Source organism: Xenopus tropicalis, chromosome 6 (assembly GCF_000004195.4).
Source record: "Xenopus tropicalis strain Nigerian chromosome 6, UCB_Xtro_10.0, whole genome shotgun sequence".
In the NCBI taxonomy this organism is placed as follows: domain Eukaryota; kingdom Metazoa; phylum Chordata; class Amphibia; order Anura; family Pipidae; genus Xenopus; species Xenopus tropicalis.
Genome location: NC_030682.2, coordinates 112,009,018 through 112,025,684, shown reverse-complemented (window position 1 = coordinate 112,025,684; position 16,667 = coordinate 112,009,018). Strand labels below are relative to the sequence as shown.

General features: G+C 38.0%; 1 protein-coding gene across 3 annotated transcripts in view; it reads left to right on the top strand.

Moving 5' to 3' along the window:
- Positions 1-16,667, top strand: part of garem1 (GRB2 associated regulator of MAPK1 subtype 1) — an 85,845-nt gene that overhangs the window by 11,916 nt on the left and 57,262 nt on the right. The window contains exon 1 of one of the 3 annotated variants that reach the window (XM_031903647.1): positions 7,805-7,910. The exons of the other annotated variants lie outside the window; for them this stretch is intronic. Within the exon in view, the coding sequence (XP_031759507.1) occupies positions 7,844-7,910 (67 nt within the window). The 5' untranslated portion in view covers positions 7,805-7,843. Of the gene's footprint in view, positions 1-7,804; positions 7,911-16,667 lie in introns of those variants that run through there. 3 annotated transcript variants of the gene reach the window in all.

Below are 16,667 nucleotides of genomic sequence, written 5' to 3'. Positions count from 1 at the left end.
TTCTAGAGTACCTCTGTAGTAAGAACAGTTCAGCATGATAATTGAAGTTTAGTTTAAGGTATGCTATGTGATATATAAAATAATGGTAATATGGTGGTGTCTTGTTAACTCTAACTGCTGTAAAACCGTTTTTTCTTCAACTTTATTGGTTACTATTACTCTATGCCCATAGATATCTTTTCTGATATACTGCTAGGAATTATTCTACCCCTGAGACGTGCAAGTATTATGTTACTGTCTACTCTGCCTTCAGCCCTGATTACACTACCAGTTTGTTTATCCATCCCTTGGGTTCTGTAGAAGGTGACTGTATGTTTTACTAGCTGCAACTCAAAGTGGCACACAATGTTTTTCTCTATATGCCTATTTGTGTTATTGGCTGTAATACAGTTACAAGAACAGCGCAAATAAGCAAAATGTTCTTGCAATAAAAATAGTTGCAGTCCTTTTCACTAGTATTTTTTCATCTTCTGTTAAAGGAAAAGTACCGCTAAAAATTTTTAACTAAAAAATCTATTCTACCCTCCCCCAATAATTGCCCTATCCTGAAAACTATTTGTTATTTATAATGCTTTAGAAGAAAATACCTGTTAAACTTGGCTTCCGGTCTTTGAACAAAGCCGATATGGCCATGCAGGAGAAAGTATCGGGGGAAGCATCAACTATGCGGTGATCGATTGATCGAGTCTAGCCTGACTCCTTCCTATACAGAATAGTATAGGAAGGAGCCGCATAGTGAACGCTTCCCCTGAAACTTTCCCTACGTCGCCATATCGCTTTTGTTGAAATGACCGGAAGCCAAGTTTTTTACAGGTATTTTCTTCTAAAGCATTATAAATAACAAATAGTTTTCAGGATAGGGCAATTATTGGGGGAGGGTAGAATAGATTTTTTAGTTAAAAATTTTTAGCGTTACTTTTCCTTTAAGTGGAGTGGTGATAACGCAATCATTTTAGCCTCTTGTCTCTTTGCTAAACAGAGTGCAGGTACTAGAAGTAATAATAATATAAAATAACAGGTGGACATAGGTGTAAAGATCAAACAATCTGATTTTTTAGCTATTTGGCCACACTTGTGCTGGGCCAAATAATGACTTTAATGATGCAGGCCTATTCAGACACTTTGGGAGCTGAACACCTAATAATTTTCTGTCTGATAGCATATAATTGCATGTATGCTTCATATTACATTGACTGTTGGATGGAAAGTGAGGTAATGAGGATGAACAATCACTTAGAGAAGAAACAATAACAAAGAGAGACATAACACAACTTACTTAGCTTGGTTGCAGGGCTGTGGAGTCGGAGTCGAGGAGTCGGAGGCAATTTTGGGTACCTGGAGGCAAAAAATGAACCGACTCCGACTCCTACTAAATTTAAATGGGAATAAAAAAAAAAAAATAAAGCAAGTTTAAATGTCCCAATTAAAAAACAGTCATAATTAATTACTTCTCTGCTATAAGAATAAAGCCCAATGGACGCAGTGCATAAACGAACATGTTGAGTGACCATGAAGCTTTTCATTGGCTGTATGCTTCACTAAATGGGACGTAACGCACAGTTACGGTGCGGCAGCTCCACTGCGACGTTTTCCTCTGTTACAGGGAACACAATGCCCACTGGGAACCCAGCCTAACTCTCACTGATAACTAATTAAGTAAAAAAAATTTGCAGGACTAGAAATACTTGTATATGTGAAGGGAATGGGTAGTCAATAGTTTAGAGGAACAGTAACACCAAAAAATGAAAGTGTATAAAAGTAACTAAAATATAATGTGCTGCTGCCCTGCACTGTGTGTTTACTTCAGAAAATGTACTATAATTTATATAAATAAGCTGCTGTGTAGCCCCGGGGGCAGCCATTCCTGCACCGGTACAGCTGGGGTGTTTGCTACAGAAACCCTACTATAGTTTATATAAATACCCCGCTGTGTAGCCCCGGGGGCAGCCATTCCTGCACCGGTACAGCTGGGGTGTTTGCTACAGAAACCCTACTATAGTTTATATAAATACCCCGCTGTGTAGCCCGGGGGCAGCCATTCCTGCACCCGGTACAGCTGGGGTGTTTGCTACAGAAACCCTACTATAGTTTATATAAATACCCCGCTGTGTAGCCCCGGGGGCAGCCATTCCTGCACTGTACAGCTGGGGTGTTTGCTACAGAAACCCTACTATAGTTTATATTAAATACCCCCGCTGTGTAGCCCCGGGGGCAGCCATTCCTGCACTGGTACAGCTGGGGTGTTTGCTACAGAACCCTACTATAGTTTATATAAATACCCCGCTGTGTAGCCCCGGGGGCAGCCATTCCTGCACTGGTACAGCTGGGGTGTTTGCTACAGAAACCTACTATAGTTTATATAAATACCCCGCTGTGTAGCCCCGGGGGAAGCCATTCCTGCACTGTTACAGCTGGGGTGTTTGCTACAGAAACCCTACTATAGTTTATATAAGTACCCCGCTGTGTAGCCCCGGGGGCAGCCATTCAAAGGAGAAAAGGCACAGGCACATAGCAGATAACAGATAAAACACTATTGTATTATACAGAACTTATCTGTTATTTGCTATGTAACCTGTGCATTTTCTCCTTTTTTCCAGCTTAAATGGCTGCCCCCGTGGCTACACAGCAGCTTATTATATAAATGATAGTAGTTTTACTGTAGCAAACACACCAGTTTTACCAGTGCAGGGCAACAGTGCATTATATTTTTATTACTTTAAAGCTCTTTTATTTTTTGGTGTTACTGTTCCTTTAAGACTGAACATTTGAAAAACTGCTGTAATTCAGCTGTAATGTTAGCTTAAACTTTAAACATGACTATGGGATTCTAGGGAAATCATTAGGAGTAGGAGTATAGATAAAATTGTCTATCAGTTTATTATCAGTTCAGTTGTGTTTTAAGTGCCCCTTCCCCTTCCTGGATGTATAAAATACATTAGCATATTTAAAACAGAGGAGTCGGAGTCGTGGAGTCGGAGTCGGAAGTATCAGAAACTGAGGAGTCGGAGTCGGGAAATTTATCTACCGACTCCACAGCCCTGCTTGGTTGGCCTTATACTTAGTTCCATAGGTTAAGAAACCCTGATGTAAAAACTAGATTTCAATGATCACTACACAAAGTGTCTGATCCGGCACTAAATGGTTTAGTGGCCAGATGCCTTTGTCTCAATATGTCTGGCCGCAACCTTTCTTATCGCTTTTCTTGAGCCATTTTAATATTTTTAAAAGAGGCTGGTTAGGAACATCACACAGCACATCAACAAAAAATGTTTTTTCACAAACATAGGTGGCGCAGTTTCTCATAACATGTACTGATAGAATAAGACAGCTTAGGTGTTCCTCTGTGCAAAGCACAACTCAGCAGGAATATTGTATATGGTCCTTTAAATAAAGTTCATGGCTTCATCCTGCTAAATGTGTAACATGATAGAGTAGCTAGGCTGATGAAAAAGGAAAACTAATCTGTATCATACAGTTTATCTGTAAATATAAAACTATGTAAAGGCACTTAAGAGGAAGTATATCAGACTATGCACCCATGTTCTTGTAGATTAGAAGGTGATTGGTGAAAGTTACCTAGAGCAGTGTTTTTCAACCTTTTTTGGGCAAAGGCACACTTGTTTCATGAAAAAAATCACAAGGCACACCACCATTAGAAAATGTTAAAAAATTTAACTCTGTGCCCAGCAGCAGTGCCCCCCTAGTACATTGGTGCCCAGCAGCAGTGCCCCCTAGTACATTGGTGCCAAGAGCAGTGCCCCCCTAGTACATTGGTGCCCAGCAGCAGTGCCCCCCTAGTACATTGGTGCCAAGAGCAGTGCCCCCCTAGTACATTGGTGCCCTGCCTACGGCACACCAGGCAACATCTCAGTGTGCCGCGGAACAGTGGTTGAAAAACGCTGACCTAGAGCCACTATTGAGACGAGTAACTATGCTTCAGCTGAATTGGAAATCAATTTCTTGCCTAGTCTTGGAAGAAACAAAAACCTACGGTCTACTGAAAAAAAGTGCTATGTCTTGTTATTTGAAACATGAATTTTGTGCTTCAGTTTAGATGCATTTTTTTAAAGTTAAAATCTTATAACCATATTGAAATCCAGTGTATTTTTGGTACAGCATAGATTTGTGCTGGTTTTTTTAACCTGTTACAGTGCATTGTATTATTATTACAGAGGGAAAGTAACTCAGACGAAGAAGAAAAGGGATTAATTGAAAAAACACACAAAGGGAAGTGGCATTGCTGGTGTTGGAGTTTTTAGGAACCACTGCACACTTTTATAGAGAGAAGCAGGCAACAGTCCCCTTCCAGGGCTTAATACTAAATTGGGTTTATGAATATGGGGGACAAGGGGTGTCCGTACACTCAGTGTAATCACATATAGCAAATGATCATTAAGGTGTCAGAACATTGTCTGCACCTTACATTTGAAGCAAATCGAAGAGAATGTTTTTGGAAAGCGCTGTTTGGGAGAAAAGTGTGTGATTATTTAGGTGAAGCACAGTTTAAGGGGTTGTTCACCTTTAAATGAATTTTAATTAAATTGCAATTTGTTTTCATTTATTATTTTTTGCAGTTTTTCAGTTATTTAACTTTTTGTTCCACAGCTCTTTAGTTTGTTATTTCAGCAGCTATCTGGTTGCTAGGGCCTTGTTTACCTCAACCAGGCTGTGGTTTGAATTAGAGACTGGAATAAAATAGGGAAGGGACTGAATACAAAGATAATAAGTAACAATAACAATAAAATTGGAGCCTCACAGAGCAAATGTTTTTTGGCTGGTGGGGTTAGTGACCCCCATTAAAAAACTGGACAGATGTAGAAGGGTTAGGCAAATTCGAAAATGATGATAAATATATAATGAAGACCAAATACAAAGTTGCTTGGAATACAACATTCGATAACATGCTAAAAGTTAAATTAAAGGTGAACCACCCCTTTAAAGGAAAAGTAACACTAACATTTTTTAAGTAAAAAAGCTATTCTACCCTGCACCAATAACTGCCCTATCCTGCAAACCACTTAGTATTTTAAATGCTTTAATAGAAAATACCTGCTAAAACTTGGCTTCCTGTCAATTGAACTATGGCGATATGGTGGAGGAAGGAGCAGCATCCACTATGTGACGATCGATTGATCGAGCCTTGCCTGACTCCTTCCTATACAGAAAGAAGGCTAGGCTCGATCAATCGATCGTCACATAGTGGATGCTGCTCCTTCCTTCGCCGTAGCGCCGTAATTCAATTGACAGGAAGCCAAGTTTTAGCAGGTATTTTCTATTAAAGCATTTAAAATACTAAGTGGTTTGCAGGATAGGGCAGTTATTGGTGCAGGATAGAATAGCTTTTTTACTTAAAGGACAATGAAAGGTTAATATAAATTAAAAGTAAGTCTAAAGGCATTCTTTTTAAGTACTTACTGCATATCTAAATTCCCAGATCCCTGCTTGCTTCTCTGAGATATGGTGCTGGCAGCCTACAGCAGTGTGAAGACTACAGTGACATCACTGAAATCTCTCTCCCCTTCCTGTAGGTGCCAGCGGCAGCCTTCCTATTCTCTAAGTATGTGTGCAACTTGATCCTGTCTCCTGTTCTGAGCTACACATGCCCACCAGCCAATCAGAAGCGGATCTGGCAGAGGGGAGGGGGGGGAGGGAATGAAACACATGTGCAGTATGAAGCAAGGAGGGAAAGGAAGGGAGAATACCTTTTTAGAGATGGCTGCCTGTTCTAGAAAATGTGAAGTAAGTGTGACTGAGTAAATATTTGATTAGGTGAGCCAAAAGTGTGGCGTTTTTACTAAACAATAGGAGGACTATTGGGCAGTATGCTTTTTAAATTTTGACTTGCATTCTCCTTTAAGTAGTGTAATGCAGTGAAACAGGCTTAATGAATATGTGCAACTGTCTTCTCTTCACTTATTTGGCAAATGTCAGATGAAGTGTTTTTTTCTTCTTGTGTAGAAAATGGCATTAAGGCTTGTTGGAGTGAAAATGACTACCCTGTACAAGATTTAGAGGCACTATGTGGATTAGTAGCATTAACAATGCCTTGTCTATGCATTACACATACAAGCAATACATTAAAGCATTAGCTTTAAAGTGTTGATTTATATATTATTCATATGTAAATTATAGAAATATACCCACATAAGCCCACTAGAATGCACACATTTGTGCTTGTTGCATTTTTGGGACTTAGAAGAACCTCCAAATTATGCCAGATTCAATTTGAAGTGAAAAACGTATCTCCTGATTCAATTCCAGAATTCCCATAGTTCAGTGGTGTTTTCATGTGATGAACCATTTGTTTTCTTTATTGCATTGAATCTGGCCCATTGCCTGCCCTGTTTATGATGATTACGTATCTGTATTTGAGTTTTTTCAGACCAACATGTGCAGTTTTTATTCACAGATTTCTTCAGTTTGCTGAAGGATTAAATATATTAACCACCATCATTAATTTTGTTTCGTTGTTAAGCTTTTGCACAGACATTTAGCAAACAATTCTTTGTTAGTATTCATTTTTCTAGACAATTGTTCCTAAACGTTGATTTCTAAAAGCCTTTCCGGCCTTAAGACACTTATAAGTGAATATAGGTCCCCTCACTTGGGAAATTCTTGTTAGGGATTTACAGCTTACAGGTTTATTTCTCTTGGCCCACTTATAAATGTCTTGCCGATTAATGATTTGTTGCAGCACAGCAATAACAGAACGCATCTACTTAACATTCCAGCATCCTGGTCAAGTTGCACTTGCTGCTGTACGCAATGGGGTATTTCAGATTTCCTAATGACTGGAAAGCCCTAGCACACAATCATTAGTTTCAATTTGACCATCAGCATACTCTTTTTATTTTTTTTGAAATACTTGCACCTCCAGCTCTGTGAATTAGCTCATTGCTTTTTACATAGGCCTGTTAGTTCTCCCAGAGATCATGTGTTAAAAGATGTATGCAGTTGTAGTTCAAACCCAGAACCTCATTAAACAATATCAGTAGTAGTGCATTTTCCAGTGGAATAAGTGATCCTGCTTAGTAATATATATTTAAGCCTTTAGCAGACAGCAGGCTTGGGACCAGACATACAGTGTAGCATAATAATATTCAGGTTGTATGTAGGAACATTATAAAACAATATGGTGTGGGAATGTTAATGTTGTTAACACACTTGGGGCAGATGGTTTGAGGGTTTATTTACATCTGGTTTGATTAGATTTTTCTGAATTATTAGAAAATGTTAATGTACTATAACGTGGATTCATTTCTTTAAGCAAAAGCAATTTTACTCTTCAGTTCATATTTATATATTTTGAGTTTTCTTTACCAAAGCTAGGTTCTAATGATGCAGAGAGCAGCTTTAGGAAGCACAACTAAGCCCTTTCCTTAACATCTGCCTTAGGGCAAGCAGTCAGCACAGGGTGCTAATGTGTGCTTTGCCTCGTGCTGCTCCCTGTTTTGCGCATCTGAATAACGCCTAAATGCCTCCCCCCGCCCACCACTCGTGGATCAAGGTGCATGCTGCAGCTCTCCGTCCTCTGAAAAGGAGCGCAGAGACATGCACCAATTTACACAATGCACTATGCAGTATGCAAAATGTAAAAAATTGTCCGATGTTTTTTGCACGCTGCCTGGTGCATAACCACTTTTATCTAATCGCCAATTTTTTTCATATCTTTTTATTTATAGTTGTATACTTAATATAAAGAAGATATGTGAAACATAAAATGTCAAAGAGTGACATATACTTGTGATAGCAGTGGCAAACGTCAAGTAGAAACACTAAGAACCATGTCTTTGATGTATCTTGCCAGTGTGACTCATGTAGCAAGTCAGAACCCTTCTTTCAGATGTTGACAAGCGAGATTATCAGCAAGACAGCGGTGTCACCCCTAGAGGATAGAGCTTTACTCTATGGTTAGTGAATATTTTTTAAGGTTAAACTCTATATAATACACTATAAATTTACTGTATGTTTCAAAAAAGTCAGAATGAAGCTTTTAATATAGGTGTAAAATCCAGAAAAACTAAAAAGATATTTCAGCTATTTGAAAGCAAGAAAATTTGCTATGATTTACTAGACCTTAAGCAACGTTTGCAGCTTATTATATTGCTTAGAAAGTCTTCTGCATTTGTATGCAAAATCATAATCCCATTTGTGTCCATTAAGATTTTCAACATTATGCTAAAGTATCTATGACCAGACGTAATCTACTGCTAACAGTTACAAATGTCTAGTTGTTGCGCTCTTATGCTGCCATATCTTTTTAAATGTTCACTTGACTGTCTGGTTCTGAGACTTTTAGCTAAACAGATAGCTGTCATAGCTGATCTTAAAAACTTATATGTAAAAATGTCACATCATTTACTTCCCATTTAAAGGTGAAGAAAAGGCAGATTTCTCCTAAAAGGAGCAGTGGCCGGGGGTTTTAGGTAAGGAACTACAATCACTTGGGGTGCCTAACATTTTGCCACCCCACCGTGATTGTAACTTTCCTTCTCCTTTAATCTGTTAATTAAAGTAGACAGTCTATCAAACAGGCTGTTTTTGTTATTGATCATTTCTTAACCATGCCACTTGCTGAAACAATTATATTTGCTTTATTACTGAAAGTACTTAGATACTATATCGCTATATACTTGCAATATTGATCAACTAGTTTTAAAACCTCAGATTTCTTGTGGTCAGTTAAGTGTGAACCTCTCCCTTCCCGCTCAGCATTCTTTTTCCACATGAAGAAGTCACTTGTGGGTGTTCTGCTACAAATCCCCTCTGCTACTCCCCCAGTCTCTCTCTCTGGTATAAGGTCTATAGCTAGCATTAGAAATGAAGTCATCTTCATGGCTCTACTGGATGCTCTGTAATCTACCAAAATAATTCTGTTGCTAGGGTCTGCATTTTTATTATTACTAATAATAATAGTGTACATTTTACAGGAAAAATTACTCATCCCACTTGTGCGTTTTTCTTTGAAAATTATGTGCAGAATGTGTCATTTAAAAAAATGTTTTCCAACCTCCTGCGGGTGAAGCACATGCTGTGCGATAGACATGTCCATGTTACTTTATAAGGAGGCAGGTTACTATAGGTCTGTGGGACCTATATTTGCATGGCAAATAACAGAAACTATTATTATTTATATATACTATATACTTTTATTTATTGGAGGTAAACAGGGTTCGAATGTAATTTATGGCTCTCTACACACATACTGAATAAACAATTTTGGATATAAATATATAATTAATCCTTATTGGGGACAAAACAATCCTGTTGGGTTTATTTGATGTTTAAATTATTTATTAGTAGACATGTTATAGATATCCAAATTATGAAAAGATGCCTTATCCAGAAAACCCCAGGTCCTAAATATTCTGGATAACAGGTTCCATACCTGCACTGTTTTTATGTACTACATTGTACACAAAAGGTGCTTTTTTGGCTGAGGGAATATCCCCCTCCCTACAGACAACAAAGCACCTGAAAATATTGTTTCATTTACAAGAACAGCAATTGCTACAGGCAACACATTTGAATCGGAGAATTGCATGAAAATGTAGGACAGTGCATTTCTGCGATCACTCTAAATTTGCCTTGCTTGTAGAGCACTTCATTTTTCTTTGTCAACCCCACAGAAAGGTTATATTTCAAAAACTGCAAAAGAAACAGAAATCCATTAATATTGCTGTCATAATTATACTTCATTTTACTGTGAACTACCACTTTAATTTAAAATATTTTAGGCTGATTGGAAATTTAGTTTAGTTCTATGGGACTATGGGTTGCAAAACACCAAGAATGCAGATAATTATATAGGTTTGCTACTTATTATAGTTTATAGAAATAACTTTATTAGTACATTGCTATTTTGTCAAGTTAACATGTCATGGTATAGTTTTAGATTTTAGTTGCAGATTTATTATGGATCAAACTAATACAAATATAGTACAGCCAGCAGCCCAATCTATTTTCCTAAATGTGAGATATCAGTCTAAGCCCCTATCACATTGAAACACACACACACAGGTCAGTTTTAAGAGAAGACATGTTATGCCTATGTTCTTAGTGTGGGAGGAAATCGGAGTATCCGGAGAAAGCCACACAGACTTGAGGGCAACATACTAAAATGGTTGAAACTGGAGAATCTTATATCTAATCAACTGTACCTATGAGTAATGCCACTAAAATGTCAATACACTAGACTTGGAACATTTTATGTTTCCTGAAAAGCAGAAAGCTAAGGAGTTGTGCACTCATTGGTACAGAGACTGTGAACATTAAGAGTTCTAGTAGTGGCCTGATATTTTGACCAGTAATACATTACATTTTGTAAAATGTTTATTAATTTCAATTTCCATTAGTGGTCTGAAATAATGAACAGTATAGCTGTATTTTTTTTTTAACTTGCCTCTCAATCTGGGGGCTTGGCCCTATAGTTCCTGTTATTCAGTACTTCGGTTTCTGCCTCCTTGGCTGGCTTTTTGCATCTATTTTAGGGGTGCATTAGTGGCTTTGCTGTTAAATATATCACAGTGAAACACTTCAGCTTTAATTAGTTACCTAAATGATACATAATCATCACTATGGGAAAAAATAGATTTCTGTGCTCGTGGCAAAGCCTGGATCTCAGCGTTCTTGTCCCTGGTGGGATTGATGATGATAAGAGTTGTAGGCTGAACTTGAACACCATAATCTTGTATGTTTCTCTGAGTATTGCAATGCTGTTTCCTTGGCAATTTACAATATAACATTAAGCTGTGTGTCTGCACCACCCCAGGGTTTTTAAACGACATAATCGTTTTTCCTGCAAAGTAGTTTCAGTCATTCTAAGCACAAAAGAAACTAAACCGCAAAATGATGGCTTTATCTATAATAACACATTCCTCCTTGGAACAACAAGTTCTACATTTTACCTTTTGTCACACTAACTGTTATTATTGTGTGGGCTCTAACATTACATGTGATTATCAAGCACTGGCTCTTACTGGCATATTGTAGAGATTGCCCTTTTTGGTTATACTGACCACCATTAAATTAAAGGAAAATGACTTGCCTTTTCTTGCTAAACAAAGCAAAAGTTTGGCTGTGTTGGTGAGATGCTTGATTCAAAAGTTATTACTCCATTTATAAATGCATACCAAAGGCCCACAACTCCATTAGAGAGTTTGCTTAGGCTTGCTTGCAAGGGGTACAACACATGGAGCTATTTCGAGTATTTTGCCTGAATGTTTAGTAGCTTCATTGTTGGGTGGCAATGTGCCTGGAATTGCTCTTCATTCATTTCAGTAAATAAAACAAATGAATGAATGGAGTGGAGTGGTTCCAGTGGGCAAATGTAATAAAAGGTGCAGAGTTTGTTACTGGTGTAATCACCTACAGCAGCCAATCTGCTTGAAACATTTACTGGTCAGCTGTTTAAAATCAGACATCTTATTGGTTGCTAGGGGTTACTGCACCTGTGCAAACTTAGTGTGTTTTATTACATATGGGGGCAGGTGTTTTGTCACTCATCAGCCAACCTACTAAATGATCAGGGTACAAAGACCCAGAACTGCACCATTTGCCTTTGCCCTGAGAGTGACAATGGCTGTATTCAGTGATATAAATGTGGAGATATATAAGGCTCTCTGTGCAGAATAACCTATGGCGGCATGATTTACTCAACATATATAGAAAATCAAAAGCAGTGTAGCACAGACTTGCAGGTGTATTTTCCCTTAAAAAAATTTTTTTGTGAATAAAGGTATGCAGCATTTATTAAAATAGTACAATTTGTAGACATTTGGCAGAGATTTAAAGTGCAGCTTAAAACCTAAAATCACCCCTGTTAACACTGGTTGAAAATAAATGCAAAGCATGGCGCAATCTTCCGCTAACACTGCTAGGCCGTATTAACCTTTTTAAAATGACTCTCCTCCCTAAATTCACATATCTATTTCGATAGCAAGCACCGGTCATGATACCTCAAAGCTTCTTTCACAAACTTAAAACCTTATTATCCACAAAGTACTGGGCCTCATCTCCCCCCAGGACAGCTCTAACAACATTACAATATCCCTCTGACATGGGAGGGTTAGCTGCCCCAATATGTTTCTCTATTATATTGCTACTAAACTAGTAAATGCATGGTGGTGAGAAACACTCAAAAACCTACTCTACCGGGGTATCAATAAAAACAAAACACTCTCCCCCCCCTAATGAAAACCACAGTAAATATTTGGAAAAGAGCACTAGTGTACTTCCCCAGAAAGGAAAACTGGTACTCAAAAAACACACCCCTCTGGCACAACCCACATCTTCCTCAACTACTAACAATCCCTGAGCCCAATATCTGTGCCAAATACCAAATAAAATACTTAGGAGAGATCATGGAACAAGGTGAAATACCCACCTTTGACACCCTAAAGGGAAAATTTAACCTACCCAATAAAATGTACTCTAGATTCCTACAATTGCGCCATGCTCTGCAAGCCCAATTTGGGAAAAACAAAATAGATGTCACTCCTAGAAGAATTGAGGAAATGGTCCTTGAACCAAACCTATTCAAACCAGTATCCCAATTCTACTCACTAGTTAACAAACCGGGCAACCCCATACTCCCCAAACTCTATAATAAATGGAAGAAAGATATCCCCCACCTGAAATGTGGATAGAGATCCTAGAAACCTATAACACAACCCTAATCAGCTCCAAAGATAACATGATCCAATTCAGATTCTTGCACAGTCCCCGGCTGACTATATACACATGATGTGGGACTGTCCTACAATAAAAAGATTTTGGTCCAAAATAACTGAAGAAATTAGCCACTTGCTGGCACTCATAATACCTCTAGACCTATCCTTACTGTTACTGAATCAAGTGGAGGACACAACCCCTGCCCCAGCTGAAAGAACACTACTGTGCTTTCTCTTTACACAAGCCAAAAGATCGGAACAACCCCCCAAAAAAAGACAATGGATCGACCTAATTAACAGCTCAGTCCCCCTATACCACTTGACATACTTATGCAGAGGATGTCCCCAAAAATTCCACAAAGTGTTGGCTAACTGAACACTTACCTGCATTATTACCATAAAGGAGAGTCACCCCCCCCCCCAGGAAACAACAGTAAACACCATAAGTTGGAAAACAGTTTATTAGCACAAATATAAGTTAGCAACAATGTACAGCTGTCTATACATTCACCTATGCAAAGGCCTTACATTTACATAACAAGATAATGTATGAGAACTGAATGCCTGTACCGATTTGTTACATAAGGATGTCATTGCTCAGACTGACTGTAATAAGAAATATGACATGTTGTTCTATCTTTTTCTTTCTACTCTTTCCTTTCTTCTTTCTCTTCTTCTTTCTTTCTTCTATGTTAAATAAAACTCAATAAAAAACAATTAAAAAAAAAAAAAAAAAAAACCTAAAATCAAATTATGGTTCAAACACTCGAATATCTGATATTTACTAAGAGCTTGTGAGTTTATATAGAAGTCAATGGGAGTTGTCCTGGACAATATTTTAATTCAAGATTTTCAAGTTTGTAAACTCACAAATTTTAAGAAATTAAAAGTTTTTTTATTTGAACGCGTTTTCCTTATTAATAAATAAGAAAGCATTCAAACTGCCATTTTTAAAAATCGAATTCACAAACTCTAAAATTTATAAATAAGCCCATTAATCATACACACACACCCACTGGTGGTTTCAGTATAGCTTATTAAAGGTCACAGACAAGGGCAAGTAATTGATTTTCTCTCGCTTGCTTTCTGAGAAGGAATGGAGTGAGAAACAGGAGATTTAATTGATGAGTTGTCTGTAGAGAGGGTTCAATAGCTCAGACACATGTTTTGCTGACTTTTATAGTATTTTGGGAATGCAGTCACATGTAAAAGAAACATTTACCTTACTGAGATCCAGAACCCTGGCAGAGGATATAGGTGAGTAGCTCAGTTCCCTAGCCTTCAGGTTACAGAAAGGCTTGCAGTACATATATAGATATGTAAAGTTTTTTATTTTTCCCTGCTATGTCACCTATCCTTTATTTAAAGGTAATTTCTTTTCTTTTAAATCAATAGTAAATATTGGTGCAAAGCAAAAGCTTATACTGGAAAATCAAGGTTAGTTATACTGTAATTGAATAGTTAATAATCTAGTACCTGTGGCCCTTTAAGCTCTCTTTACTTTAGTTATCTGTTAACCATCATTGCTTAGCACAAAATATGTTGCTTACAGTTAATGGCTTACCTTGACATGAGCAAAGGCACTGTATAGCAAATGTCAAATTCCATTTTCTTACCATTTAAATGTTAAGAGAAGGTGACACTCTGTGATGTAACAGTTATGTCTCATATCATCATACTAGTACTGTGTGCTGTACATCTGAACACTTCAGTTATTGCTAGTTTCAGTTATTTTGATCTGAACTGGCTACAACTGCATTCACTTGTTAGACATACCCCTTTTCTAGGTTGCATTTGCTTTGCTGTTTAAAGGTGGCAATAACGATCTTTCGTGCGACCTTTGGTTACAGGAAAGGTCATTCCCACCCTCCATTGACGTTGAAGGCTTAATCGTCAGATATGGAGGTAGAAACAATAAAAATTCCACCTCCTCCTGCCGATTCAGCCCTAAATGTAGATTTTGCTTGGGCGCCTTCAACCGCGCCTGATCAAAATCTTGTAACCTGGCCGATCGTCAAGACCTTTGCAATATCAGTCATCTCTTCGAGCGCCATACTTGCACCGAATATCTTTCATACGGTAATATCGGTGCGTTTATGGCCGGCTTAAGTCTTATGGTGCAAGGTGTATGGCAAACAAGTGAAAGGGAGCCCAGGAATTAACACCTACCATGAGGGGGTGTTTCCACCCTGTTTTCAAAAAAGTTTAGACACTATAAAATGTAAATAAAAAGAAAATAGGATGATTTGAAAATCATTTAAACCCTATATTTAATTGCAAATAATAAAAAGTCAACATACCAAATGATGAAACTGAGAAAGTTTTCTGAATAATATATGCTGTTTTTGAATTTGATGCCGGCAACACATTTCACAAAAAGTTGAAGCAGGGGTAACAAAAGACTGGAAAACTTGTTTAATGCTAGAAAATAAAAAACAGATCCCAGACAGGCTGTGGCACTCACTTTTTTTCTTGTAGAATGCTTGCACCCCAGATTATTATAATTCAAAGTCCTTTATTCTCCATCAAAGCATTAAAACCTCCTGATGCGTTTTGTCCACACATAGGCTGCAGCTCTCAGAAGTAAAGATGATGAGGGGTACCCCATTCATTTAAATACTGCACATGCAGTTATTGAGACAATTTAAGGATAATATTTTACAATGTAAAATTGCAAAGAGTTTGGGGATTTCATTATCTACAGTACATTCAAAAAAGATTCAGAGAATCCAGGGAGATCTCTGTGTGCAAGTGACAAGCCATAAGTAAATATTTGATGGCTGTGATCTTTGAGCCCACAAGTGGCACTGCATTAAAACATACACTATTCTGTTGTGTAATCGCTGCATGGGCTCAAGAATACTTTGGTAACCCTTGTCTGTGAACACAGTTCGTGGCTGCATCCACAAATGCAAGTGCTACCACACAAAGAGAAGCTATGAATATAAATTTGATCCAGAAATACTGCTGCCTTCTATGGACCCAAGATCTGGGGAAGTGTCCTGTGGTCTGACCAATCAGAATTTGAAGTTCTTTTTGGAATTCACGGAGGCCATGTCCTCTGGGCTAATGAGTATAAGGACCAGCATCCATGATGGTATAGGGGTTCAATAGTGCACATTGCATGGGGAGCTTTCACATCTGGGAACCAACAAGACAATGCCAAGGTGAATTCTGCATGTATTACAACAGCAGCAGAGTCTGGGTGCTAAAATGGCCCGACCAGTTACCCACCGAAAATATTTGGCAAATTATGAAAAGTGAAATAAAACAAATGCGACTTCAAACAGCAGCTGAAATCCTATATGAGACAAGAATGGGACAACATTTCACTTTCAGAAATTCAGCAATTTGTCTCCTCAGTTCCCAAAATGTTTACAGAGTGTTGTTAAAAGTAGAGATGATGGAACAACAGTGGGAAACATGCCCCATGCCCACAAAAAGTAGTATTAGTATATGATATATATATATAATTAGATAGATACAATATATATCTTAGCTATGTGTAAATGTTATAATTTGCACTTTGCAAAGACATTATAGTGTCTTTCTCAGCTTTCTTCCACCCCTGCACCAAGAGGCATTTTCTGCAAGTATCACAAGTGGACATACCAGTATTATTCATTTCCTTATTGATCCACCTTGGGCTCCTTTGAGGTTATGTGAAACTGATCACTTTGCTTTGCACTGTTGGAGTGAAAATGGAGGAAACCGCTGCCTTATGCTGACTGGCACAAAAACTGCACGTGCTCAGAGCTAGCTGCAATTAGTCACCGGTGGCTGCTAAAATATTCTCCTGTGGTAATGTGCAAATTACTTTGTATTTAATAAATGCTAGTAATTTTGATCATTTCTTCTCTTTAATGTGCTGCCTGTAGTGTTTAGAGCTATTGTGTTGGACTCCCATTGAACTGAACATTATTAAAAAATATGAAATAAGGACAGACAGATGGAATACTTGGTAACAGCAGGCACCAGTGATAGGATAAGATTTCT